This window comes from Lynx canadensis, chromosome B2, assembly GCF_007474595.2.
Source record: "Lynx canadensis isolate LIC74 chromosome B2, mLynCan4.pri.v2, whole genome shotgun sequence".
Taxonomy (NCBI): domain Eukaryota; kingdom Metazoa; phylum Chordata; class Mammalia; order Carnivora; family Felidae; genus Lynx; species Lynx canadensis.
This window is the reverse complement of record NC_044307.1, coordinates 134,793,763-134,819,611: the sequence shown is the minus strand read 5'-3', so window position 1 is coordinate 134,819,611 and position 25,849 is coordinate 134,793,763. Positions and strand designations below refer to the sequence as shown.

At 46.1% G+C, this 25,849-nt stretch overlaps 1 protein-coding gene and 1 long non-coding RNA gene across 4 annotated transcripts in view; one reads left to right on the top strand and one right to left on the bottom strand.

The window, feature by feature from the left end:
• Positions 1-12,459, bottom strand: part of UST (uronyl 2-sulfotransferase) — a 318,211-nt gene extending 305,752 nt beyond the window's left edge. The window contains exon 1 of one of the 3 annotated variants that reach the window (XM_030316555.2): positions 12,010-12,459. In XM_030316555.2, coding sequence (XP_030172415.1) covers positions 12,010-12,256 — 247 coding nt within the window. In that variant the 5' untranslated portion in view covers positions 12,257-12,459. The remainder of the gene's footprint in view (positions 1-12,009) is intronic. The other 2 variants (XM_030316556.1, XM_030316559.1) reach the window with 2 other exon arrangements.
• A 293-nt stretch (positions 12,460-12,752) lies between these two features.
• On the top strand, positions 12,753-24,637 carry LOC115514503. The gene is made up of 4 exons (XR_003969000.1): positions 12,753-13,852; positions 14,670-14,762; positions 18,434-18,530; positions 23,935-24,637. It is a non-coding gene; the product is annotated as an uncharacterized LOC115514503 (long non-coding RNA).
• Positions 24,638-25,849: the final 1,212 nt, after the last annotated feature.

The window sequence follows — 25,849 nt, the reverse complement described above, 5'->3', positions numbered from 1 at the left end:
GCGGGGTGCGGGCGCTGCTGTGTGTTAACTGTGCGCGGTTCACTGGCTGCAGTTCCGAGTGGGGAGAAGGGCGTCTCAGTGAGCAGACCACCCAGCACAGAGTGGCATCAAGACCCCAGCGAGACTTCCTTGTTCTGGGCCCGAGGTCGGGCTCCCGAGAGCGCCCGCCGGGTCCACTCACCTGTCATAAGGACAGAACGGTGGAGGATGTGGGCAGTCGTTCTCAAAAGAGGACAGGTGGAAGAGAGACACTTCTGATCGTGACTCCTCTCTGCAAAGCAGGCTCCACAGATGGAGGGAACCGGAAGCTTCCTCAGTTCTACAGGCCAGTGAAGGGCCACAGAGACAAAGGGGTGAAGGCGCTTAAGAGAGTGAAGATCATGGAGTCTTCTCGAATTGCTAACTGGCCAGTGTTGTTGTCTCCTCTCCTACAAGCTGCCTGCTTATATTCCTTGCCCATTTATCTCACAAAGTGTTTCTCTTCTTTATGGTTCATTGACCACTGAAAGACTGCATATTCGTCTCGTTTCCTAGAAAAACATCTGTCCCAGTCTGGGTCTTTTGCCTCACTTACGGGGTGCCATTGTTCCGAAGGCTCTACTTGTACAGTCGTTTCTTCCCTTTGCTATTTGTGCTTTCTGTGCTGAGGTGACTTCAGATGAGGAGCTAAAATAGAGTAGACATCTATTTTTCTGGACAATATTCACGTCGGGGGGGGGGGGTAAGACAATCATCTTCCTGTCTTCAGTCCTCTGAAAGATGATGCAGTCCAATGGACTATTCTGTGTAGCTCCCAGAAGAACTCGCAGAGGCAGAGTGAAGCTACCTGGAAGTAGCTCATCACACGGCAAACCACTCCCTCAGTCACTGGAGCTGTCCACAGGGCAATGGGACGTCCAGCAGCAGGGAGCCGGGCAGGGGTGAGAGTCTCCTTTGAACAACACAGCTTCTTATTCCTATGTGTCTTCCTTCTTTCTTCCTATCGCATTGTTAGATTTTGAATTCTGGAAAGACGTATCTTAGTCGCTTCCTCTCCTCTCTCTCTCTCCCTCTCTCCTCTCTCCTCTCTCTCTCTCTCTGCCTTCCTAGGGATATTCTGCTTCCCGCAGTTTCGGGAGCAAGGTTCTCCCACTATTGCCCGGATAGGCTGTGGCAAACTGCTGATGATGGAGAAACATGCCGCCAATTTAATGAAGACAAAACAACAAACAAAACAAAACCAAAAAGGACTATGATTCAGATTTTGAAAATAATGGTCAAAAACGTTTTGTGCATTCTACTTGCCTTAGTCACTTGACTTTTACAATCTTTAAATAAGCATTTGGGGGGCGCCTGGGTGGCACAGTCGGTTAGCATCCGACTTCAGCCAGGTCACGATCTCGCGGTCCGTGAGTTCGAGCCCCGCGTCGGGCTCTGGGCTGACGGCTCGAGCCTGGAGCCTGTTTCCGATTCTGTGTCTCCCTCTCTCTCTGCCCCTCCCCCGTTCATGCTCTGTCTCTCTCTGTCCCAAAAATAAATAAACGTTGCAAAAAAAAAAAATTAATAAATAAGCATTTGGTACCAAAGGAAATCGCCTTATAATTCAGTTGCTAGAGTAAGAGGACTTTCTTATCTCTTTCACATGATTTTTAAGAGTAGACAGGCCCGTAGAAAATACCAAATGCAGTGATTCTAAAGAGAAAAGCAGCAGCATCTCCTGGGGCTACATATAAAAATCACCTAGAGAATCTCTTTGAAGAACCCCAAATCCACCCCATTGTCCCAGTCCCGGCCACTGGGACACAGTCCCAGACAAACCATCAAGGCAATATGGACACACTGCTGACGATGGGGGTCGTACGAAAGAAAAACAATGGAGAATCATGGACCTGATCAAACGTCTTCATTTTAGAGGTGAGGAAACCTAAGCCTAGGAGGTTCATGTCACTTAAGAGCACTAACCACTGAACTATCTGGGGACCCTTCCAGAACCAGGTCCCATATCCCTCCCAGCAACCTGCATGGCTTTGCCTCTCCTTATTCAGCACAAACGCATTCACGTCAAACAGCCCTCGTGTCAGAGCAGGAAGCTCTGCGCTGGAACTGCAAGGTCATGGCTTTTCCAAACAAAATTTAACTTTCTATTCAACGATGTGAATTCACATTTGCTTTCAACTTCTCAAGGAACTGGGTTGAGCAGCTACGGCAGAGAGTAATGGGCCTGTGGCTCTCACGTGCCCCGGCGCCCACCCAAGGCTGGGAAGGTCCTGGCAACATGAGAAGCAGAGAGGATGGGAAACAGAGGCAAGTTCACCTGCTCTGGGCAAAGGCATTATCCATGACTTGGGTTCACCACTCTGGCCACGACTTCCAATAGAAGACAAGTAGGAACCGGAGAAAAGCAAGTGACCGTACCGCTGGGCATGGTGGTTCCATCTCTCTTGGGAGAAGCCCTCCTACCTGTCACAGTGTGTGCCTGGCATTCTGATTGTCTGAAAGGGCATAGCTACAGGCCACTAGTGCCATTCTCAAAGAGCAGGCCGTCCCAGAGAGTCGGCTGCGCCATGCGCCCCCTGCACAACTGTTCTTATTTTGCGAGTGCGGGGGGAGAAAGCGTGGATAAATTCAAAACAGAGGAAAGCACACCGTGCCTAGAATGTGTTCTTCCAAGACTGTGTCTAGGAAGCAAGCAGAAGGAAGAAACTGGAAGGTTCCTGTGTGTCTAATTAACAGGGCAAGTGACTGGAACTTGCCCACCGTTGAAGAGCCCCCACGAATCGGAGGGTGAGGGTGACAAGATGAGCCACAGGAATACTAGTTTAATACTTTCATGTTTCCTGGTTAGACTGCTGCTTTCAACTGGAAACCAAGCCAGGGATGAGTCTGTATGCATCACCAGCATGGGTGTTGGTACAAGCGTGCGTCCCCAAGAATGTAGGTTTTCGTGCCAGAAGAGAGGGGACTCTGAGAGAAGCGAAGAACAAAGTGATAAAGTTGACATTTGTTGAATTCAAATGCCAGGCCGTGGGTCAGGTAAGTATCCTATAAAACAGCACTTATCAATCCCGTCATACGGATCAAAACACCTGAGGTTCAGAGACGTTAAGAAAATTGCCCAAGTTCTCCCAGCTGGTGAGTCGCACTGGGATTTACATCAAAATCTCTCTGTAGGGGGTGCCTGGGTGGCTCAGTCGGTTGAGCGTCCACTTTCGGCTCAGGTTATGATCTCGTGGTTTGTGGATTTGAGCCCCACATCGGCTCTGTGCTGACGGCTCAGAGCCCGGAGACTGCTTCAGATTCTGTGTCTCCCTCTGTCTCTGCCCCTCCCCTGCTCATGCTTAGTCTCTCTCTGTCTCTCAAAGATAAATTTAAAAATTATGAAAAAAAATCTCTGCTCTAAAACCTATATTCTTTCTAATGTCTGATGCTTCTGCCTCACAAGCCTTCCATGAATATTTGCTGAATGACTGAACAAAAGAATTTGTATGTTTCAGAATACTTCCATTTTTATTTTCATCAAGACTGTGAAACTCATACTCACTGAGCTAGGAAAAAAAAAAAAATCAATGGTGTTTCCAGAAATGCAATATGGCTAAATGTAAATAACTACTTAAATCACCCATCAATGAGTGAATGAAGAGTTGCTTAACCAAAGCCACGACTTCAAGGTTATTCAATACCTTTCATCAAACAAGGGTCAATGGGTTTGTGCACTGAGCCCTGATTTTATAGTTTCTCATTTTGCCATTCTAGGTTAAAATCCATTTGCTCACAATTTCAAAACCACATCATCTTTTGGTCTCATCTCCTTAAAGACAAAGAGTCACGCTTGAAACGTACTAGCTAATTTAACACAAATCGCTATGTAAGGAAAAGACACCAGCTTAGAGAGAGAAATAAACTATCTGCAGACTCCCAAAGCAACTGGTCGGGGTTCAGGAAAATGACAAGAAACAAAAAGTCTGCATTCTAGTTATATGCAGTCAAAGCTCTAGATTGACCTCAGGTATTCTTAAGAGGTGAACAATTATCCCCATGCATGGAGGAAATCTTTACAGAACTGTATGTCATAGTGGTTTTAACATCTTTGCTTGGAACATATGCTTCAAACAGCCAGGAAGAGGCAGGCTGTAGACATCACCTGAGCTTAAGTCTTTCCTGGCACCCTTCCCCATGTTCTCTACTTAAAATAGAGACCAAACAACGCAGGATGTGGAACCCTAGTGAAGAACATTCTGCTTAGCAAATATATTGAATCAACAGATAGTTACTGAGGGCCTGTGCAGGAGGCACAGGAGAGGTGTCAAAGTAGAGTTGGATAGTACTGAATAAGCTTCCTCCTTTCAAGGAGCTTGTCCATGAACTATCACAATACAAGGCAGAATGTCACAACTTCAGACGTGATCATGAAATAATTACAGGAGTTCGGAGGTCATCACTGGAATCTGAGCTTCCTAAACCACCAGCAGAGAGGCAATAGCAGAGGGAAAGTCACATAATGAGACCAGAAAAATGAGTCAGTGGCTATCTTTGGGAAATTACAGACAACTAATAGAAACCCGGAGACAGATCAGGAGGTATAAGCATACCCTCAACACTTAGCAGCTATCTGGCTCCCCTGTGATTTTCAGTATGTGAGTGTTACAAATTATTCAAATTGAGCCTCTACCAAGCAGCATGGAACTGACTGCATCTGTCTTAAAGCTTCTCATTTTGAGAACGCCTATTTTTTAAGCATACCAAAAGTGTCTAACGCTCTTACAAAACCAAGTAATATTTCTTTCTAAAGCCTGCAAGTTAATTTACCAAAGAGAAACAATTCTAGGAATTGTAAATTCTAGGAATTTAGTAAATTCCTATGTGTTTGTCTTGTGTGTTACACCACAACATGAATAACAACCAAATTGCACGTGAATTCTAATTTAATGAGAATTCTCAAGATCTCCTTGGTATCCTGGTAGTAAATACCTTGTATAAGGAACATGATGTACCCAAATGTTTTCCCCTGCTGAGCTCATCAGTTCCATTCCAGTGAGCAAATACAAGACAGATACTCACATCCACTGTACTATAATCTGCTGTTCAAAACTGGCTTCACTTACATGTCACATATGAGTCACAGCAATCTCTTCAGACATCTGTAATATGGATAAATGCTGGCTATCCAAGAATTTACATACGTGAGAACTAAATGCAGACAACCAAGGGATTCCTATTCAAAGTAATCCATACCTCATCACTGCAAACAAGACCCCCAGGATTCTTTTGAAGAGATCCTTGCTTCCGTTCACTGTTAGGAATCTATTTAGATTTCATTCTATACGCGGACACTGTAATTAGCACTTTGAAAGTGACTAAAAATGAAACTTTCTTGCTCCTTGAGAAGGTGCACACTTATTACACAGAGAACAATACGCCACAGTATTGTGTTTCAGCCAGCACCACCTTTTGCAACTTCAAAACCAATAGCAAAATCATACATCTGATAAGGGTCTAGATTCCGGAATACGTCAAGAACTCTTAAACCCCAAAAACAAAAACATAACCAGGTTCAAAAATGTGGGAAGGATGTGAAGAGACATTTTTTTCCAAAGAAGCCACACAAATGGCCAACCAGCTCACGAAAAGATGCTCGTCGTCACTAATCATTAGGGAAATGCAAAACAAAACCACAATAAAATACACTTCGCATGCACTAGGATGCCTACAATCAAAACAATGGAAAGGAACAAGTGTTGGTGAGGATGTAGAGAAACTGGGACTCTCGTACATTGCTGGCGGGGATGGCCACCAGTGCAGCCACTGTGCAAAACAGCTTGGCAGTTCTGTAATAAGTTAAACATAGAATTACCATATGACCCAGCAGTCTGCTTCTGAGTACGTACCCAAAGGAACGGCAAGTAGGTATTAAAACAGAGACGGCACGCAGGAGTTCGTAGAAGCGCTGTGCACAACAGCCGCAAGATAGAAACAACCCCAACGTCCATCAACACCTGAATGAATAAACAAAAATGTGCTATATCCACTGGCATATTATTCAGCCATAAAAAGGAAGGGAGCATGATGCATGCTACAACATGAATGAGTCATGAAAACAATATGCCAAGTGAAAGAAGCCAATCACAAAAGACCACGTGTTATATGGCTCCATTTCTAGGAGATGTCCGGAATAGGCAAATCTACAGAGACAGAATGTAGATTACTGGTGACTTAGGGCTGAGGAGATGGCGGAGGGAGGGGACATCCAAAGGGAAGATAGGGTTTCTCTTCGCGCTCTAAAACCAACTAGAATAATGGCTGTATTTGTCTATGAATATACTGAAAACTACCAAACTACTAAACACTTTAAATGTGTGGCTTGTGGGGCGCCTGGGTGGCGCAGTCGGTTAAGCGTCCGACTTCAGCCAGGTCACGATCTCGCGGTCCGTGAGTTCGAGCCCCGCGTCGGGCTCTGGGCTGATGGCTCGGAGCCTGGAGCCTGTTTCCGATTCTGTGTCTCCCTCTCTCTCTGCCCCTCCCCCGTTCATGCTCTGTCTCTCTCTGTCCCAAAAATAAATAAAACCGTTGGAAAAAAACAAAAAAATAAATGTGTGGCTTGTATGGTTTCTGAATTATATCCCGATAAAGCTGTTTTAAAAACTTAATAGCAATAGTGAAAGGTGCTTCATTTGGAATTTTCTTGCCCAACAGTTGCTACAGTTTTTTGATTTCTGCAAATCAGAGTTTTGGGTGAAACAGTAGTGTTTGTGTCCCCGGGTCTAATAAATAAAACGGTTTATGGCCATCACTGCTTAAAGTTGAGTTTCTCTAAATAAAAATCAATACAGGTAAGACGAAATTTCCCTGCGGTCAAGTGTTCCCATCTTTCAAAACCAAAAACAAAACCCAAAAGAGCAAATGATAACTCGTAACAATTCAAGCGGCGAGGATCTGTCAGATAAGATGCCTTTTCATTGTCCATCACTGCTCCCCTTCAGGACAGCTGCAAGGCAAGAGACAGTGTCTGCTCCTAGAGCTTCCTCGGGGGGAAGCAAAAGATACTATCTCTTTCGGGACTCAAACAGCTTGACCACTTTCATTCTGGCTTCTCAAATACAAAGCCAACTAGTGTTTTAAACCTGGGTTGATGACAGGGAATTTAAGGAAAGACAGTATCCAGATAATACATATTTATATGTGCTTTCAAACAATTCATACTGAGACTAGTCTACAGCAAAAATAGTTTACAAAGCAGAATGCTTTTCACCATTCATGTGGTGTGTTTACTGACCAGTCTGCCATTGCTGAATTCCATTTTCTGTCCTTCTTCTAATACAGTGCTACTGTGTCCCCAACCAACCCCATAAAACACATTTGCAGCTATGAACAAGAATGCCATTTTGTTTTTTTTTGTCAACAATTTCTATTGATAACATTATATCTAATGCATTCATTTCCTAGATTGCTGTCTGGGGCCCAAACTATATTTAAACCATGCTTGATGTGCAGAAGACAAATTAAATTTGACTTGTAAGGTTTAAAGAAATGATTTTGTAACAGATCAGGACCTCTATTTTGACATTTTCCTTTAAATTCATTTAAACTTAGAGAATTTCAAATGCAACACAGTTCCATCTTTTACTCTATCGTCTTTTGACTTGAAATTGCCATCCTCGTATATAATATATATAAAGATTGGCAACTTTGGAAACTGAAATAGAAGTGGTACGTCCCCATTTAAAGTAGTACAACGTAAAAATGGAAAGGAAAGCATGTCAATTTGAGATCGACCCAACAAATTTAGTTCCCATAAAGGCTAAATCACATATCCAAGGCTTGATGATAAATCATTAGAGTTTGCCAGTTGTAGAAGATCTGTAGTAAGCCATCTGGCTTATTCAGTTTACATCAGTGTAATGAGTGTTATCCCAAGATTCTGATATTTCCACAGCTCATAAGTAATGAGGCTACTGGCAGAGGCTGTATCATAACCTAATTTCTGGGGGGGGGGGGGGGAGATCTTATGTGATTTTTATTTGTTTTCCATAGCAAATCAAAGTCTGAATGCTGCTTCAAAACACAAAAATGCATTTCACTGAATCGGAAGGACTATGGTAGCCAAGTTTAGGCACAGCCTTTTGCTAAATCCATCCATTTACCCCACTGTATGCTCGTGTTCTCCCTCTACCCATTTCAAGAAAGAAAATACCAAGGCCACAGTTATTCCTGCATGATCCACCCCCCTAACTTACTTTCCTTTTTGCAAATGTGTTGCAGCAGAAAGTACCTTTCAGGAGAACATACTCTGCCCGTTCCCAAAACAGACCAGAAAGAACTGTTCCACTGGCTTCTGTGGGAAGAGAAAGCATCATCGCTGCCTCCTTTCCCTTTCTTCCCCCACTATTCCTTCTGGTTACCAGCTCCACCCCATTCCATCCATCTCCTAACCTCAGAGAGTCTAAAGCCAGCTGGAGCTGCGGCTGTTGGCTGGTCTTTCCCTTGAAACAATGAGGCTTAAGCAGCAAAGCAGATGCATTTTTCAAAGTCGAAATGTAAAAGATGAAACCACGCACATCACCTTTAAAATACTCGGTAAATCTCCTCTCTTTCATCTCCTGTCTTTCGCTCAACTATATAGAAGGCTTTCTGAAAGCAGAGCTATATTCCGGAACGATGGTTCTCGAACTTCAGCCTGCATCAGAGTCACCTGGAAGACTTGCTAAAGTACAGAGTGCTGGGCCCTCCGCCCAGACTCTTTCATTCAATTGGTCCGGAATGAGCCCTGAGCATCTGCATTTGTAACAAGGTTCCAGGTGATGCCGATGCTGCAGATCCGGGGCCACACACGCAAAAAGCTTCTAGCGTGGACAAAGAACAAATCGCTAAAGGAAGGCAAAAGATCGGGGATTTAAGATTCTAATTCCCATCACCTCCAGTTGTGTGGGTCTGCTAAAGCTGAGTTCCGTGGCACACGGGGATTAACACGGGAAGGTGGAGCTAAGAGCAGACCAGCTGCTTGACTTACTTCCCTTCCCTGCTGGCCCCTGAAGATGTTCAGAACAAAAGGAGCAAGAAAAGGAAAGCGAAATTATGCAAATAAGTATGATTGTGTTCAGCCAGTCTGCTCTTGAGATCTGCACTTGCCTCCTGGCTGATTGGAGAGCTGTGCAGTGGGCGCCCAAATCAGACGGAGTTGGGTTCAGGTCTTGCCTACTGGCTGGGTGTCCTTCAGCAAGTCAGTGAATCCGTGTTCTAATTTCTGCCACATCAAAAATGGGAATACCAACCTGTAGCATTGCTATGTGCATACAAGTTCATTCTGCATGTGCACTGACGGGACCAGGCACAATCAATGTTAGCTTTGACCGTGAATGGTCATATCTCCTGGCTCTACTGTGAGAACATTCAATAGGTTCAATGTTGTAAGACCTATTCGATACAGTAGGTTCAGTTATTAATGCCAATAAATAGCAAGTAGAGACTCTGTGTCAGACGTATAATGGCACACAAGTATATTAAAATAACACCCTGGCAACAATTTTTGCTAAAATGTTATTCTGATTTGGAAAATTTTCACTTTATCTGGACTTATATTTAAGGAAAACACTGGCCTCCAAAATTGGCTAACTCAGGAAATTGAGAGGATATGTTGACTAACCACAAATTTTGTTTTGACAGACACTAAAATAATAGAATGGACGAAACAAGGGGAAAGTATTCTGCAGATACCTTGGCCTTATATTATTAAGGGTATATTTTAGACCCTCTTAAAGACCACAAGCCCACTCTTCCCCAAAACCATTATATTTATGCAACAAAACAACAGGGAACAAATTTGGCCAAGGTATCCTATTTTCAGTTCACAGAAGTGATGTCATTTTTTTTTAACCCATCATGTCAGTCAGAAACTTCCTGATGAGTTACTAACAGGAGCGATGTTCAACCGATCAGTCCTTCCCAGTTCCAGAGTGAAGTCACCCTTCTACCAACGGAGCCCCCAAATTTATCAGGCCTCATCTTTTGAAATATATGATGAAAGCATTCAATTCTGGGCACAACACACTTTGGGCTCAATTTTCAAAAGGTTAACGTGCCAGACGTCACAGTTTCTTGATTTTACCCCCTGGGATTGCCTCTGTTCTTTCCTCCACTCGGGTTTTCCTGTCCCCAAGAAGGGTATCAGAACCACAACATCTTAGGAGCTGGGTGGAGGTCTGAGATACAACCTAGTCCAGCCCGGAACTCTATTAATGAAAAACCTGAGGCCCATGAAGTTTGAGCGCCCTCCCTAAAGCCAACTGCTTTGAGGGCACTAAACACAGATGTCTTCCTTCTCCATGCACTGTATTTTCCCTGCCCCACTGGCCTCCACATTTTGCTTAAAGGGAATTTCAACAAAGTATTCGTTATCAGATTTTACAGACCCCTAAGCTTCAAAAACACTTCCCAGTGCCAGTTAACAGGGATTATTGTTGATGGTTTAAAAGAAAAAAAAAAAGTTACCTTCGTAGCACTAGCAGGTGTCTGAGACCCTGTGAAGTCTCCATGAGACTCCAAAATGCAGAACTCAGGGAAAAAAGAGATTTGACTCCTTAATAAAAGTGCGTTATTACCCCCAATCTTCTTAGAAGCCTGATGCTGAGGATTGTTATTTGCAAATCTGCTCGGACAATGTTTTCCTTTAATTTTCCCTAAAGCATCTTACAAAACCAGAGTTCTCCCAAGTTTCTACCGAAACAGGAGCGTACCTTTTAAAATCTGAGCTTCTCTGCGTGGAAAGGGCATGCTTGTTATCTGCGTTTCTATTTCAAAACGCTTCAACCCATCTGTCACTTTGCTGAGGTGGTTCCTATCCAGACCTGTGGCTTCCGCGACTCAGGGACTCTTGAGGGAAGTGTGGAGGCTTCCAGCCCCCTGGAGTCTTTGGCCCGATACGGCCCAGCGCTCCAGAGGCTTCCCTTTGCGCACCCGCTCGCGCCAGGCAGATGCCGGAGGTTGGCCGGGTGGCTCAGGTTCATCACCTCGGACGCGGGCAGGGAGCTGGCGCCTCCCCAGCCTCTCCCCCCGCCCCCGCAAAAGCTCTCCGGGCCGCGCGGGCAGGGGCGGGGGGTGGAGATTCGGCCCCTCCCTGACCGGGGCGCGCGCCAGCCGCGGAGCCGGGACCCGGGCGTGCGCTCGCGCGGCTCTGGCACCGCTCTCCCCGCGCCCGCACCGAGCGGCGGGTCACGCCCTCTCTCTGCGGCCGCTCTCTCCTCTCGCCGCACAACCCTTTCCTCACCTCTGCTAAAAACGGGCGGCCTCGCTCCTAAGACACCGAGCGCAAGGCAACCCCCCCCCCCCCAAAAAAAAAGTTCTGACTTGAGACGCACGCAGCGCAGAAGAGAGTCGGGTCACAGCAGGCGACACTGCCGGCCAGGCTGACCCGGGCCCTCGAACAGGCCCGGATCCCCGGACGCAGCCCCTCCCCGCGTCCCCCTCGCCGCCGCCGAAGGACAAGCCAGCCCAGGGTCAGCACGGGGGCCCGAAAACTGCCCCTGGGTCACGGAGGCTGGCGGGCAGGAGAGGGACTCGCGGGGCAGAACTGGCAGAACCGAGCGGAGAGGGGAGCTAACTCCACCCCCCACACGCCCCCGGAGTGCTCCCGAGACAGGACTACGGTCACCGACAGTGCCACGGGGTGGGGGGAGGGGGACTGTCCCTTCCCCTCGCCGCTCCCCACACCTCCAGGCCACAAAACACACACTCGTACACACCCACAAACACACACGCCCGCACTCCGCCCCGGACCCGGGGACAGAGGCGGGGAAGGTATGCGGCGCCCCGCCCGGGGTACCTGCCCGGCCCGCCGCCTCCGGGCGGACGGACGGGCGGACGGCCGCACGCACGGACGCGCGGGAGGGAGCCGGCACCCGGACGTCCCACCTGGGGAGCCTCGGGGCGCCGGCGGGCGGTCGCAACGCCACAAGTCCCCGGCGCGCCCCTGTCCCCCACCCCCTCCCCCGCACAAGTTCGCGCGGCCGCCGCCGCCCTCGCCCGGCCCCCCTTCCTTACCCAAATACTGCCGCAGGTCGAGCAGGAAGCGAGGGGGTCCCCCGCTGAGCTGATAGAAGAGGGAGCCCAGGCAGAAGACCAGCAGGGTGGCCATGCAGAAGCCGTAGTCCCGGAGCGAGAAGCGCAGGAAAGGCAGCAGGGGGACCCGGCGCTTCCAGCTGCCCAGGCCCGGAGGGGCGCCCCCCAGAGGGGTCCCATGGGGCCAGGGATCCGCGCCGCCGCCGGGATGCTGCTGCTTCTTCTTCATCGCCTGCTCCGCCGCCTCGCACAGCCTGCCCGTGCCAGGAAAAGGTCACCCATCCGCCTGCGAGGAGGAGAGCCCGGCCGGCCGGCTGCACATGGGCAGGGCCGCGCCGAGGGCAGCCCGGGTGGGGGCGGGGAGGGGCCGAAGTTGCCGGGCTCAGGAGACTTTCCTCGGCATGGTCCCCGCCGCCGCGGCCCGAGCGGCCGAGGTGCCCGGCCCCGGCTCGGCCCGCGCCCGCGCCCGCTAGCGCCCCCGCGCCCCGCGCCCCGCCGCGCCTCGGGCTCGCTCGCGGCCGCCGGGGCTCGCCTCCAGCGCCAGCGTGGACCCCCGGCTTTGTGTCTGTCGGTCTCGGCGTGTTTTGTCCCGGTTCAGACTCCTCTAAAAGACGGCAGGGAGGAACGGGAGGCGGACACCGTCGCCTCGCTCCACCTCCTTGACAGGGGTTTTCCTTCTTCTCCTCCCCTTTCCCTCTCCGGCTCTCCGCGGCCCTCTCTCCTCCCTCTTCCCTCCCTCTCGGCGCTCGGGTCTCCGGGTTTCTCTCGGGTGTCACGTTACTGCCTCTGACCGGGGAGCGGGGCGGGGGGCGGCGATTATTCGCCACGAGGAAGAAAGTTTCTGGGTGTTTTTCTCCTTCCCCCTTTCTCTACAGTCTGGCCTCAGTTTCTGCGCCACCAGCGACCTCTGGGGGGCCCCGCTGACTTCCCTCTCTTGTAAACAGTCACCGGCAGGAAGAAGCACGACTTCTTTTACTATATGTTTTTTTTGTTTGTTTGTTTTCATTTCAGGAACTCAATTCTCCTTCTGGATCCCGAGCTGCCTACAAAAGGCCGGTTAAAAAAAAAAAAAAAAGGTACTTGGGTATGTGTTCGAGACTTGACTGAGATGGTCCAAGAGCAAGTGGTGTGAATTATAATTCGACATGACCCCTGGGGCCACGCTCCTCGCTCCGACTGCTGGTAGAGAAAGGAAAGCTTTCCCCTTGCTCACAGAGCCCCTCATCCACGTAGCGCCCAGAGAGGCAAGGCGGTGGTACAGGGCGGACTCCGGGAGGTCCTTCCTCTAGCCGATAAGGCGGGGAAGGGCCCTTAGGTACCCACTTCATCGCCGCCTCCCTCCCTTCCTTGGGAAGTTTCTGGACCTGAAAGAGAACCTCCCAAGGTAGAAAAGACCGCATCCAACACCGATCTGGTGATGGGGGTGGGCGATGCACGAAAGGGCTGCTCTCATCAGCCACACTTCCAGTAAGAATCATTTACTGCTGGAGACGAGCTGTACCACTTGAGGCTCAAGGGACTTGCCCCAAGACACAGAACTTCTAGGAGTCCGGTCGGGAGCTGCACTGAAGTCTGACTCTCCAGCTCACTGTACTAACCACTGCCCTGCACTGTCTCCCAGCCCGGGCCCTTTTCTCTTAATCTGCACAGTGATTGGAGGAAGAGATAAAACTCACTCAGCCCAGGCCACCTTGAGAAAGGATGCCCTGGGTTTTTGGTGCCTCTCACTGCAACATTCCAGTAGCAGCCAGCCAGTTGCAAGAAAGAATCAGGAGCCGGGGACCCCTCTGATTCTAAGACCGTTTTCCCGAAAACCTTTTTAAAGGTGGGTATCTGAAAACTGTTCTATGGACAATAAGAGGATCCTGAGGTCAGGAACTTATAATTTAAGAATAATACGATTTAACCATAATCCATGCGTACCTCTCATTCCTGATTTGAAATGGGTGAAGAAGACACCTAGATCTTAAGCTAGAGAGAGTTATGGATGAGGCGGGTAGTGTCACACATGCACACACACAAATTCTGCCTCCCAGTTCTCTGCCCTAGCCCACCTTCTCAGGGATCGGAAGGCTGCTTTGGGGTCCAAAGGGAAGTCCCTTTGTTCTGTCACCGAAAATCCTACGCTGTTCGTGGTTTGTTTCACATTTATTCTATGAATCAGAGATTTATTCGGATTAATATGCACATTTGAGATATGTGAATGCCCCTGAGAGAATTAAGGCAATCAGTCATTGCCCATTAATGCGAATTACTTTAAACACCACACTGAGTAGCCCAGAATAGGCGCCCAATTAATAATTTTTTAGTCAATGAAGAGGGACTGAGGGTTGGAAGAGCAAAGCAGTGTTGACAACGTTTCAGAGACCACCTCTGACAAATCGGACCTGTACCTGTGGCCTGATCCCGTAATATGACGGTTTTTCATTAGATGTAAGATACTGTGCAAGGTTCTGCGGGCTCGCAAGGCCCAGAAACTTCTCTCACAGAATGGGTTGGGAAACCTTCCAATTCTTTCCCCTCGACAAAGAAATCTGAGCAAGAATGAGGTTATGACGGGGAAATGAAGCAGGCAGGAAGGAAATAAACATCTGTAAAAGTAAGTAAATATGGGAATAAGAGGGTTTTTTTTTTTTTTCCAGTTGTGAAAAAGTTTTGAGGCAAGCACAAGGAGGCAAGGGCCCGGCTTAGAAGAAACAAGCTGTGACATGAAGAATTTTAGAAAGAAAAAACAGGTCAGTTTTTAAAAGGTTGCATTAACGGACTAATCGTCTTTAAAAAAACTCAGGAAGGGGAAAAAAAATCAAGGTACAAAGAAGTTGTACGTGGGGAAAAAAAAATGCCTTGCATTTTCACCTAACAAACACTTAGATTTGGGGGTAAAATTTTGCTCTGTGAAGTCTTGTAAATGTCCCATCCAAAAAACAAACAAACAAACAAACTTTTAATCTAAAGTACTTACACTGATGAATGGTATCTTTATTCAAACCGGTTAATAAATCAACTAATTATGGGAATTTGTGAACAATTTTTATGGATAGTCTTATACTTAATATACTTTGTTTGGGGCGCCTGGGTGGCTCAGTTGGTTAAGCGTCCGACTTCAGCTCAGGTCACGATCTCGCGGTCTGTGAGTTCTAGCCCCGCATCGGGCTCTGGGCTGATGGCTCCGAGCCTGGAGCCTGCTTCCAATTCTGTGTCTCCCTCTCTCTCTGCCCCTCCCCCGTTCATGCTCTGTCTCTCTCTGTCTCAAAACTAAATAAACGTTAAAAAAAAATTTAATATACTTTGTTTAACACCTCGAGTGTCTTGGGCTTCTTCATCCCTTTTCTCATCAGTGACTTTTCCTCTCTCTCATCGGAGCCCCTCATTTTCAGCAGGAGCCTCTCTGACCATCAGCAGCTGCCCTGCTTGGTTCCCCAAATGTCCACACTCCGGCAATTTTTTCAGCCTTTTCAAGAACCCTCAACTTTTCGATCCATCACTCGTCTTGTGTGTTCACTTGCCCCTTTCCCCAATTTAGATACCTGATCCATCGTTGTGATCCCTGTCTTGCAGACACCCCTTCGCCCCCTGGTTCCTTTCATTTTATATGCTACGGACTCATCTGGCAAAACCCTGCGAAGCCCGGCAGTGCCACTAGATTGGGCCACAGGACGACGCACAGTGTTGCTGACTGCTTCACTTTATGTTTGCCCAAATGACCAGCAGGGCCCGCCCGTTGCTGCCCAACAATCCCTTGCTCTAACGTGACTGCTTCTGTCTCTCTCTCTTCTCCCATCTGCACCTTGTATCTCTATTCCTTCTGTCTCAGCTGATGACTTGGCCTCATACTTTGTTGAGAAAATGGGAGCATTGGATAGGAACTCCTTTCATTTCTCCGCCAGTCTACACCCCACGCGCCCACCTTCCTTCCTGTTTCTCCGTGTCCCTCCCTGCTTCAAGCAAGGCCAACTTGCCACTGGCCTGGACTCTTGATTCTGCCCAAAACCAGAATCTCGCTCTCTCGCTAGCCTTCTGCATCTCTGCAATTAATGGTGCTATCAAGATGCTTGGAGCAAAACCTAGAAGTCTTCCTTAGGGTTTCTCTTCCCCTCTCACCCCTGTGTCTAACCCGTCTGCAAATCCTAAAGGCTCTACCTGCAAAAACCTAACTAGAATCTGACTTGCTTGGCTGCCACTCTGGTCCACCACCTCTCTCCCCTGGAGGACTGCAGCGGCCTCCTATATAGTTATGTTTAGGTTCAGCTGCGTATAACTAAAAAATCCCAAATAGCGATGATGTGGGCAATATGGGAGGGCACATCTCTCTGCTGTGAAACAAGTCCAGAAACAGGCAGTGCAAAGTTGGTGAGGCATCCCGCTCTCACCAGAGACCTATCGGAGCTTGCTGTCCCACCATCCTCATTTGAAGGGTCACCTTACGAGTCACGATGTCCACTGCAGCTCCAGCCATTATGTTTACATTCCCGGCCGGTCACAGGAGGAAGCAAAAGGGGAAAAAAGGCCTCCTCCCAATGGAGTAAGCTCTTTTTATGCAGCATTCCAAAAATGCTACCAATCATCTTCTTACAGTTCTTTGGCCAGAACGTAGTCACAGGACTATGGTCCGGTTCTGAGAGAGAGCCAAGAAATAGAGATTTCAGCTGGGCACAGGGCTGCTACCAGAAAAAAAATCAGGGTTCTAGCACTAAGATAAGAAAGGACAGGTAGTGATTAAGTGGCAACCAGGAGTCCTGACCATAACTCCTTCCTGCTCCCAGCTTTTCACTGGATACTCATCCCCCACATAGCAGACAGAATGTAACTCCCCTGCTCTAAACTTGCCCACGGCTCCCAAAACACTCAGAGGCAAAGCCAAAGTCATTTCCGTGCCCTATAAGACCCTATGCAATCTGGCCCCATTGTCTTCCTGGCCTCATCTCCGATCATTTTCCCTACTCCACCTGCCCCATCGCTGTTCACTAGACAGACAAAACTTGCTCCTCTATCAGGGCCTTCACAGCTGTGGTCCCCTCTGCCTCGAAGGTTCTTTTCCCAGATCTGCACATAGCTTGCCCTTGACTTCCTTCCAGTCTCTGCCCAGTGTTACTTTATCAAAGCAGTCTTCCCCGACTACCGCATACAGAATGCACACACGCACCTGCATTCCTTATTTCCTTGACCTCCTTTAACTTTCTCCATAGAATTTACCATAGTCCAAAATGTTGGTATTTTTTATTTGGTGTGTATGTCTCCTCCCTGGAAAACAAGAACCAGGGGGCTGTGATTGTGTCTCATTCATGAACTGCTCTTTCCCCAGCACCTAGGATAGTGCTGACAGGTAGTGGTCATTCAATAAGTATTTATTGAAAAAAAAGTTAGTTTTTAATATGAAGGAATTGAATGAAGCTCATGGAGTCAGATCTCATTATTCCATGTCTGCCCAATTGGGGATGAGAGGTAGAGGGAATGGAGAGCAGGTCTGCATCTCCTAGAACATCCAAATGATCATTGAAGGAATTCTTTGAGGTTAAAACTATATTTATTGAAAGGAAGAGTGGATGGGAAGAGGGAAAAGAAGAAAGGAGGGACAGAGGAATGGAAGGAGGAAAGAAGGGAGGAACCTTCATCGCCTCCATGACCCCTAGTCTAATTAGCAGTTTAGCCGTACCCTGGGATTAGGAATGCCTCATGGAATAATAAAAGGAACGCAAACCCATGAGTTTTGCCTGCTGCTACCATTCGCCTTGGCAGAAGTGCGCCTTATCTTCAAGACTGTTGTTCATTTCAGGGATTGAGGAATTCACTCTCCCGGAAGCCCAGCTCTTTGAGCTTTGGCTTTGGAAGACCACTGGGGCTACGTTTGTATCCTCTTTCTCTCACTGCCCTACTCAAAGTAGGTCCGTTTCCAGGAAAGTGTTTGAGCTAGAAGGTTCGTATTATAAGGATGATAAATCACAAGCCAGCCTGATCTGTTCCTCTGCATTGGAATTGTGCAGTCAAATGAGAGAACAGAGTCTTAATAAGATTAAAATATCTCTGGCTTCCGGTCTCGTGGATCCCTGGTCATCGTGTCTATGGGAACTTGGTCTTGGGTTCTCTGTACACTCTCCACTGTGCAGCACACCCTCCGAACTAGCTACACACATCAAGAACAAAGGTCCTTTCCAACCAAGCACGCTCATTACTCTTCTCCCTCTCCTGAGGAGACAAGGCATAAACACAGAAGCAAGCAAGCCAAGAAAGACAGATAGCATTCAACGAAAGGGACTTTTAAATCTCAGATGTCTTGTGATGAATAATAATAGCCACACTGTGTTAATCTCACTATATTCCTAGCATATTCTAATCACTTTACATGAATTAAGTCATTTGATCCTTACAACGTCATGCTGTAGGTACTCTTGTCTTCCCCGCTTTACAGATGAAGATACAGACCGTAAGAACAAGGAATATTAGCTGTGGGAGATCTGGTCTGGGATGGCTTCCTGGAAGAGGTGGAACACGAACTGCATTGCAGAGTGAGTAGGACTTATAACTGGGCAGTAGCCCAGAAGGCATTCCAAGCAAAGAGAAGTGACTGAGAAAGATTGCAAAATGTGTTTGCGGGGCAATGACGAGAAGAAAGGTGGAGATCTGTGGCTGCATCATCGCTACGAACGGGGGACCTCAATCACAGGAAACCAACTGTAGTTCGTCCAGAGGTTCTTTAGAGATTCCTCCCCTGTGCCAGTGCCCATGGGGCTCTTAGCTCTCAGCAAGTGTTCAGCAGAAACTCTTGATTCTATTTGAGTTAAACAGATGCCGCTGAGAAAATAATGCCAACATAGGGAGTGCACAAAAGACAGGCATGGCTTACCTTTTTGCAGAAAGAAACCACTTATCCAAACAGGTACTGTAACTATAGACTGTGTTTCATCGTCCTAACCTAACACCGTGAAAGTCCAATTCCTCCACCTCTGAGAAAAGGGAGGGCCTCCAACAGACTTTTTTCTTTCCATCGTGAATTTTCTTTTTTTTTTTTAATTTTTTTTTTAACGTTTATTTATTTTTGAGACAGAGAGAGACAGAGCATGAACGGGGGAGGGGCAGAGAGAGAGGGAGACACAGAATCGGAAACAGGCTCCAGGCTCTGAGCCATCAGCCCAGAGCCCGACGCGGGGCTCGAACTCACGGACCGCGAGATCGTGACCTGAGCTGAAGTCGGACGCTTAACCGACTGTGCCACCCAGGCGCCCCATGAATTTTCTTTAAAAGTCTTTGTTTAGTGCCTATTAAAAGCCTAAAAAATTAAGTTTGTTTATAAGCAAAGAAAAACATTTTTAATATGTCCAAGTATTGACTGTCTTACCTTAAAAGGTAAGAGCTATATCACTTTAACAGTGCAGATTGCTGTTTGGATCATATTTTTAGATCTCTTGGCAGTACAAATGATTACACTAACCTCAGAGTGAATTGTCTGGCTGATTTATTTTTCAGCATGCTCAGAAGAGGTTCTATACTGTATCCAAGTTTTTATTTATATTTTTCTTACAAAAATTCTTGACTAGACTCTTCATCTATGATAATATAGCTTAGAATTATATATTCCTTTCAATCATGCAATAAATCAACATTTAGCACTGTTATGTGCCGATCACTCTGTTAATTACAATAAAGCAAAACAGCAAAGTATAACACCAGATGTTCAGCCTTCAAAGAATTTGCAGTCTTTTCAGGAAGACAGGAGTGCCATAAGTGCAGAAATTTGACAATAATGCGAGGCATTATTGAATACTAAATTGCTTGCTACATACCGTAAGTAGTAAAGTCATTAAAATCTTTAGAGAAGTTCAATAGTCAATTCATGTCCAAAAGGAATAATTTTTCTTTGATTTTTAAAGTTGTCTCACAAACCTTTGTCCTTTGAGTATGAAAGTGATTTTTAGATTTGAGACTTGCTTGCCAGCAAATACAATGAATAAAGTTAGATGATCGAATTGGTGACTGTTTTTGGTCCCAGAGTGGTAGGATTCTGAATTCATGGTTATGAGTTCCATGTGTAGCTTTCACATTGACTGTATCTGATGCACATTGGTGGGGAGGAAGCCAGATGTCAGGCTAGGGAGATGGAGGGAGGAGTCTGTAGGGGGCAAGGACAGCCTGGCAGAGTGGGAACTTACATGGGGCCTTTAGAGACATTATTTCCAATAACTAGCTGAGTAATTCTTTTTCAGATGGACTTTGTGTAGAACTTCATGTAATGCAATGTTATTGGTCTATTATGAAATATGCCTGGTGCTTTTCATGCAGCTGAGCACAAATATAAATTCTACTCTATTCATTTATCACAAGATTTTTTTTTTTTTGCTTTTAATTAGTTAGATCGGTGATTTGATGGACTCCTCTGCCTTGCTTAAAAAGCATGACAATAAAGTAATAGGATGGCTTTCTTTTTACTTGTTAATCCAAATGAGTGTTGTCACCCTCACATTGTGGATATTTGTTTAAATCCCAATGCCATCGCTTAAAATATGAAAATATGACACTTTCTTTATTTCCTGTTAACTGATCACATCTTACTCCAGAGGCCTAGTCCCTCGAGCAGTAGGGGTTAGGGATGGCAGGAATCTGTCTAGCTCAGCTCTTCTATCCAGCCCTTCTGGTTGTAAACAATCTCTTTCAGGTTACACTTACTACACTTGGTCCCTTTGGGGTCAATATTCTTGTCAAATTTAAGCTGAAAATTCCCTGCAAAGGCCCCCCTCTTCCCCGCAAAGATGGTTCTGTGTAGGAGCATGTAATGTGTCACTGAGACAGGTGTGGTTGCTGTGGCTCACAGTCTCCGATGCCCTGGTGACTCCAGTCCCTGCAGTCCACGGCTGGCGACCTCTCCACTTGCTCTCTGCTTCCCACTGGCGTGGCTCCTAGTGCACAACCACCTGTGCTGCAAAATCTTCTGTTGCATGAAGTGACCACCAGCTCTGAATAGCCAGTCGCCTTCTGTTGGCCCTCTGCTACCTTGAGGGAGCACAGGAATTTTTCTGGATCTTGCTGTGTCCTACTTATCTTAGGCAGACTTGAGGAGCCATCTCAGGCCTTCGCTGCTTAGAATCTGTCCTCGAGGAGCACCTGGGTGGCTAGGTCGGTTAAGTGTTGACTCTTGATTTCAGCTCAGCTCATGATCTAACAGTTGGTGGGATCAAGCCCCACATCGGGCTCTGCACTGGCAGTGTGGAATCTGCTTGGGATTCCCTCTCTCTCTCTCTGCCCCTTCTCTGCCCTCTCTCACCCTCAAAGTTAATTAATTAATTAGTTAAAAATAAAATTAATTAATAATAAAGAATCCATCCTCAGCCACTTCTAACCTCTGGCTGATTGGCACTATGATTCTCCAGAAGGCTTAATACCTCCTGCATCTGTTCCAAGGAAGGATGAACAAACCCTACCGTTCTGAGAATGCCCTTGTGTTAGTCATTGCAGGCTGCCATACCAAAATACCACAGACTGGTGGCTTAAACAACAAGCATTTATTTGTCACAGTTCTGAAGGCTGGGAAGTCCAAGGTCAAGACATCAGCAGATCCAGTGTCTGATGATAGCTTGCTTCCTCATTTGTATCCTTAATGGCTCTTTGGTGGGGCAGGGGTAAAAGAGAAGGAGAGGATGCGAGAGAGAAGGAGAGATATTGATCTAGTCTTCTCCTCTTCAGTCCAAAGAAGCCTCAAATTATCCAGTGGTTTCCAAACTTCCCTGAACAGTAGTATTTAGACCTGGAGTGGGAGAGCCAAGACTAATGTTTCTCATAACCTGCCTTTTTTTCTCTCTTTCTCTATCTTCCAACTCAGCCCCCGTGAACCTAAAATGCTTTCTTTGTCAATGTTAACAAAACAGCTAAAGGCAAAGAAACTAGAAGGCCAAGATAATAATTCAGGGAAATAATTCAAACTATACCATCTTCATTATGCACCTTTGGGCCTTATATTTCTGAATTTCCCTTTGTGTTGTCAGTTTCTTGAAGGGCACGTATCTTCATCCTTTGAAGACTGATTTGATTTTTAGAGACAGCCAGAAGTATTCCAATGCAAACATGGTGAATAAAACGGATGAGATATTTGATCTCATCATAGACAAAGGCGTTGATAGGAGGGAAGAAAAGGAACCACAAGGCAAAGACAGAGACAGAAAGCAGCTGGGGAGTTAATCTGGTCTATGGGACAAAAATGCACTGAAAACAGTCAGGAGCTGGTAACACCTGCCCTTTCCCGTCCATTCTCTTGAAAGCCTACCTAACTTAAGTATGCAGTCCAGTGGTACGTTTCAATGAGAGGGCAGCAAAAAACAAACACTCAGTGACCAACAAGCTATTGCTTATATTTCAACTCCTATGCATTGACACGACTTATGAAAACTTAGCTTTTAGCTTATCCTTAAGGATAAATGTATTTAAAACCAAAAGTTGCACTGCATAGCTATTCCCAAAGACTGACCTCTGTGATATCATTGGCCACCTAAAGGCTCTGTTGGAAACTGTGCAGTATTTTCTCTATTTTTTTTACAAATTGTAATAGACCATTTGTATAGATGGAGTGAATAGAGAAAAAATTTAAGTCAGATACTCACCAGTTGTTTTCATGTGATTTTTCAGCTACCTCTTACTCAGCCACGTAGCTACAGAGTTGAATCTCTGGCCAAACTTAATTCCTCATTTCCAAAATCCTTGTCAATTCACAATGTTAAGCTGGCACTCTCCTCATTTTAGAGGTCATTGTCTGGTGTTAATGTGTAAGAGTCGAAATCGATGTAGAAGTGATATCCTTTTTCCTCCCTTCTTAACAATGTCATTAGTCCTTGTTCAATGGGCATGTCACATACCTTCCTGTCTTCTTAGAGAAAAATATTGCTCAAGCTTTGCAAAGTACTTTAAACTAATTTTTTGAAGATCAGCCAAAAACTGAACTATGAAGATAGAGAGTCAGCTCTCCAGTAAAAAATTTTAGCACAATAAAGATTCCCAAGGTCGTGGTAATAGAATATGTAAGAAAATATTAGAGTTTGAAGTATAATCTTCCAGCTCTGCAAATTACTAGCTTTCCGACATAAGGTCAATTACTGAACCTCTTTGTACCTCAGTTTTCACTTCTATAAAGAATGGATGATAAGATCTATACTCCTCGGCTCCCAGAGCTCTTAACTGGTTCGGGATGAGACTTACCTGGTAGAAGAAACACATCACCAGCTGGCTGCTTTTCTCTTTATGCAGGGAGGTGAAGCAAGAAATTATCCTACCTGGGGAAGATGTGGTGCCAAAAGTGTGGCAATGCAAACTCTTACAAAGAGCAGGAATATGGAGAGTGGAAGAAGCATGGGTCTTGGTCTAGAACTTACCTGGGGATGAATGTGATCTCAGGCACGTGACCTGAGTGTGCTCTGAGCCTATCATCGTTATCCATAAGAGGCAGCAAAGACCTAGCATTTAGTGATGAAATTAAATACACTTTTACAGTGCCAGGTACACGTAAGCTGGAATGCAAAAGAATTATTTGTAGAGATGAGGAAAGTAGAATACAATGAATTTACATAACCTGCCCAAATTTATATTATTTGCAGGAGGCAACACTAGACCATAAACACTGATCTTATGAGTCTATAATACTTTTTCTATAATGAAGTAAATTTTATTTGGGTCAAACCTCTCTGAGGATCTGTCACACCTATGAACTCACTCCCCCCAAACATGCACATCCATGGACCTTCTAAGGGACCATGGACCCAGATTAAGACCCCCTGTACTATAAACTGTGGTCTCTCCTAAATACTTCCAGTGAATTTACCAAATTCTTAGATCGTTTTCATCCTTATATCAAAAGACTAGGGTAGATTACTTGGTGCTAAAGATGTATGGAAAGCCTTTAAGTGATATTGGAAATATTAAATCTTTCCCCAGACTGTCATGGTGTATGGGTTGGGAGGGAGACTCTCCTGAAGGCTGTGTGGACAAGGAAGTCTTCTCTGAGAAGTTGGCATTTGAGCTGTGACCAAAAGAATGAGAAGGAGCAGCCTGGAGAAGATCTGGAAAACAAGTGCTCCATGCATGGGTAACAGCCCATACAAAGACCCCGAAATGGACTTGTGCACCACTATCACTATGCTGGGAATGGGCTAACCAAGAGGGCAAGTGACATGAGGTGAGACTGGAGAGGCAGGTAGGTGGTGTCAGTCCCTAGAGAGTCTTGTAAACCAAGGTAAAGAGTTTGGCTTTTATTCTACACGTGAGGGAAAACACTGGAGAGGTTAGGAGAGTGGCTTCATCTGATTCATGATTTTAAACGATTATTTGGGCTGCTGGGTGGAAATGAGTCATCAGGGGGCAGGAGTAGAAAAAGAGAGATGCATAATCCAGGAAAAGGATGATGCTGGCTTTGCTCAGGGTGGTAATGATGAAAAAAGGTAACACATCTGGGATATGGTTTTTGGAGGTTATGGTTCTCAGACTAGCCAGCGAGGAGGTAAAAGAAAGAGTAAAGTTAAGGATGATACCTAAGCTTTTGCCAGAGCAACTGGGATTTAAGGTTAAAATATTTCTCGAAGCACAGGAGCCTGGAACAGGAGGATTCGGGGAGGAGTGGGGGAGCAAGCAATGAGCAGTAATGATCAGCCCTGTTAAGTGGGCAGTTAGATATATGAGTTAAGAGCTCCAGGGAAAGATCCTGGCTAAAGATGCAAATTTAATGTTATTTCTATCTAGATGGTATGCAAAATAATATGATTGCATAAAATTAGCTCTAGAAGCATGTAAACAGAAAGAAGATGACACAGACATAGCCTGGGAGAAGTCCAACATTAGAAGTCCAACAGCAGAACTAGAGCCAGCAATGAGACTGAGAAAGACCAGTTAGAAAGGTAGGAGGAAAACCAGGAAAGGGTTGTGTCACAGAAATCAAGGGAACAAAAGTATTTCAAGAAGAACAAAATGATCAGCTGTGTCAAGTGCTCCCAGGATGTTGTAGCAGAGACTGCTAATTGTCCCCTATAACCAGTTTCTCCATTGTTCTTTGAGTAACAGGAACCACTGAGTTCTAACTGGGCACATGGCCACCCATACAGAGACTGCATTCACCAGTTTCCTTTGCAGCTAACCGTGGCCTTGTGTCTAAGTTCCAGTTGCGAGAAAAAAAGCATTTATGCAAGCTGCTAGATTTGGTCTTAAAATATCAAGTGTGCATTCCTCCATTCTCTTTTCCTGGTTCTCATAACTGGAATGTGGACACGGAAGTGACCCAACTTTCATCATGCACGTGAAGACAGTGCTCTAAGGAATGTCAGAGAACGTGATGAAAGAAACCTTGATCCCTGAATGCTCTTGTGAAGTAGAACCGCCCATCTGCTGTGGATGGCCCACCTTCCTCTGGATTCTCTTGTGAAAGAAAGAAATTAACCTCTCTCTGGAATCACTGTCTTTTGGGCTATCTGTTTAGAAGCTTAGTCTGTTCCGTAGCCTATATACATATCAAGAAAGTGGCAGAGAGGCGATGCGTAGCTGATTAGTGACTGAAAATTTCAGAGGTATCAACGGGACACAAACCTGCTAGGAGTATATTGAAGAAATCATCCATTCTCTCATTCATTCAAGACATTTACTGAGTTTTTAATATGTGCCACACCCTCTCCTAAGCTCTGGGATATAGCAGAGACCAAGAGAGATAATGCCCTTGCCTTCATGGAATTTGCATTCTAGTGGATACAAATGGTAAACACACAAACAGATAACAAATCAACAGGTAAATATACAGACCAGGTAGTAATATGTGCTAAGAAGTAAATACAGTGGAGAGAGTGGACAGGAAGTACTACTTTAGGTA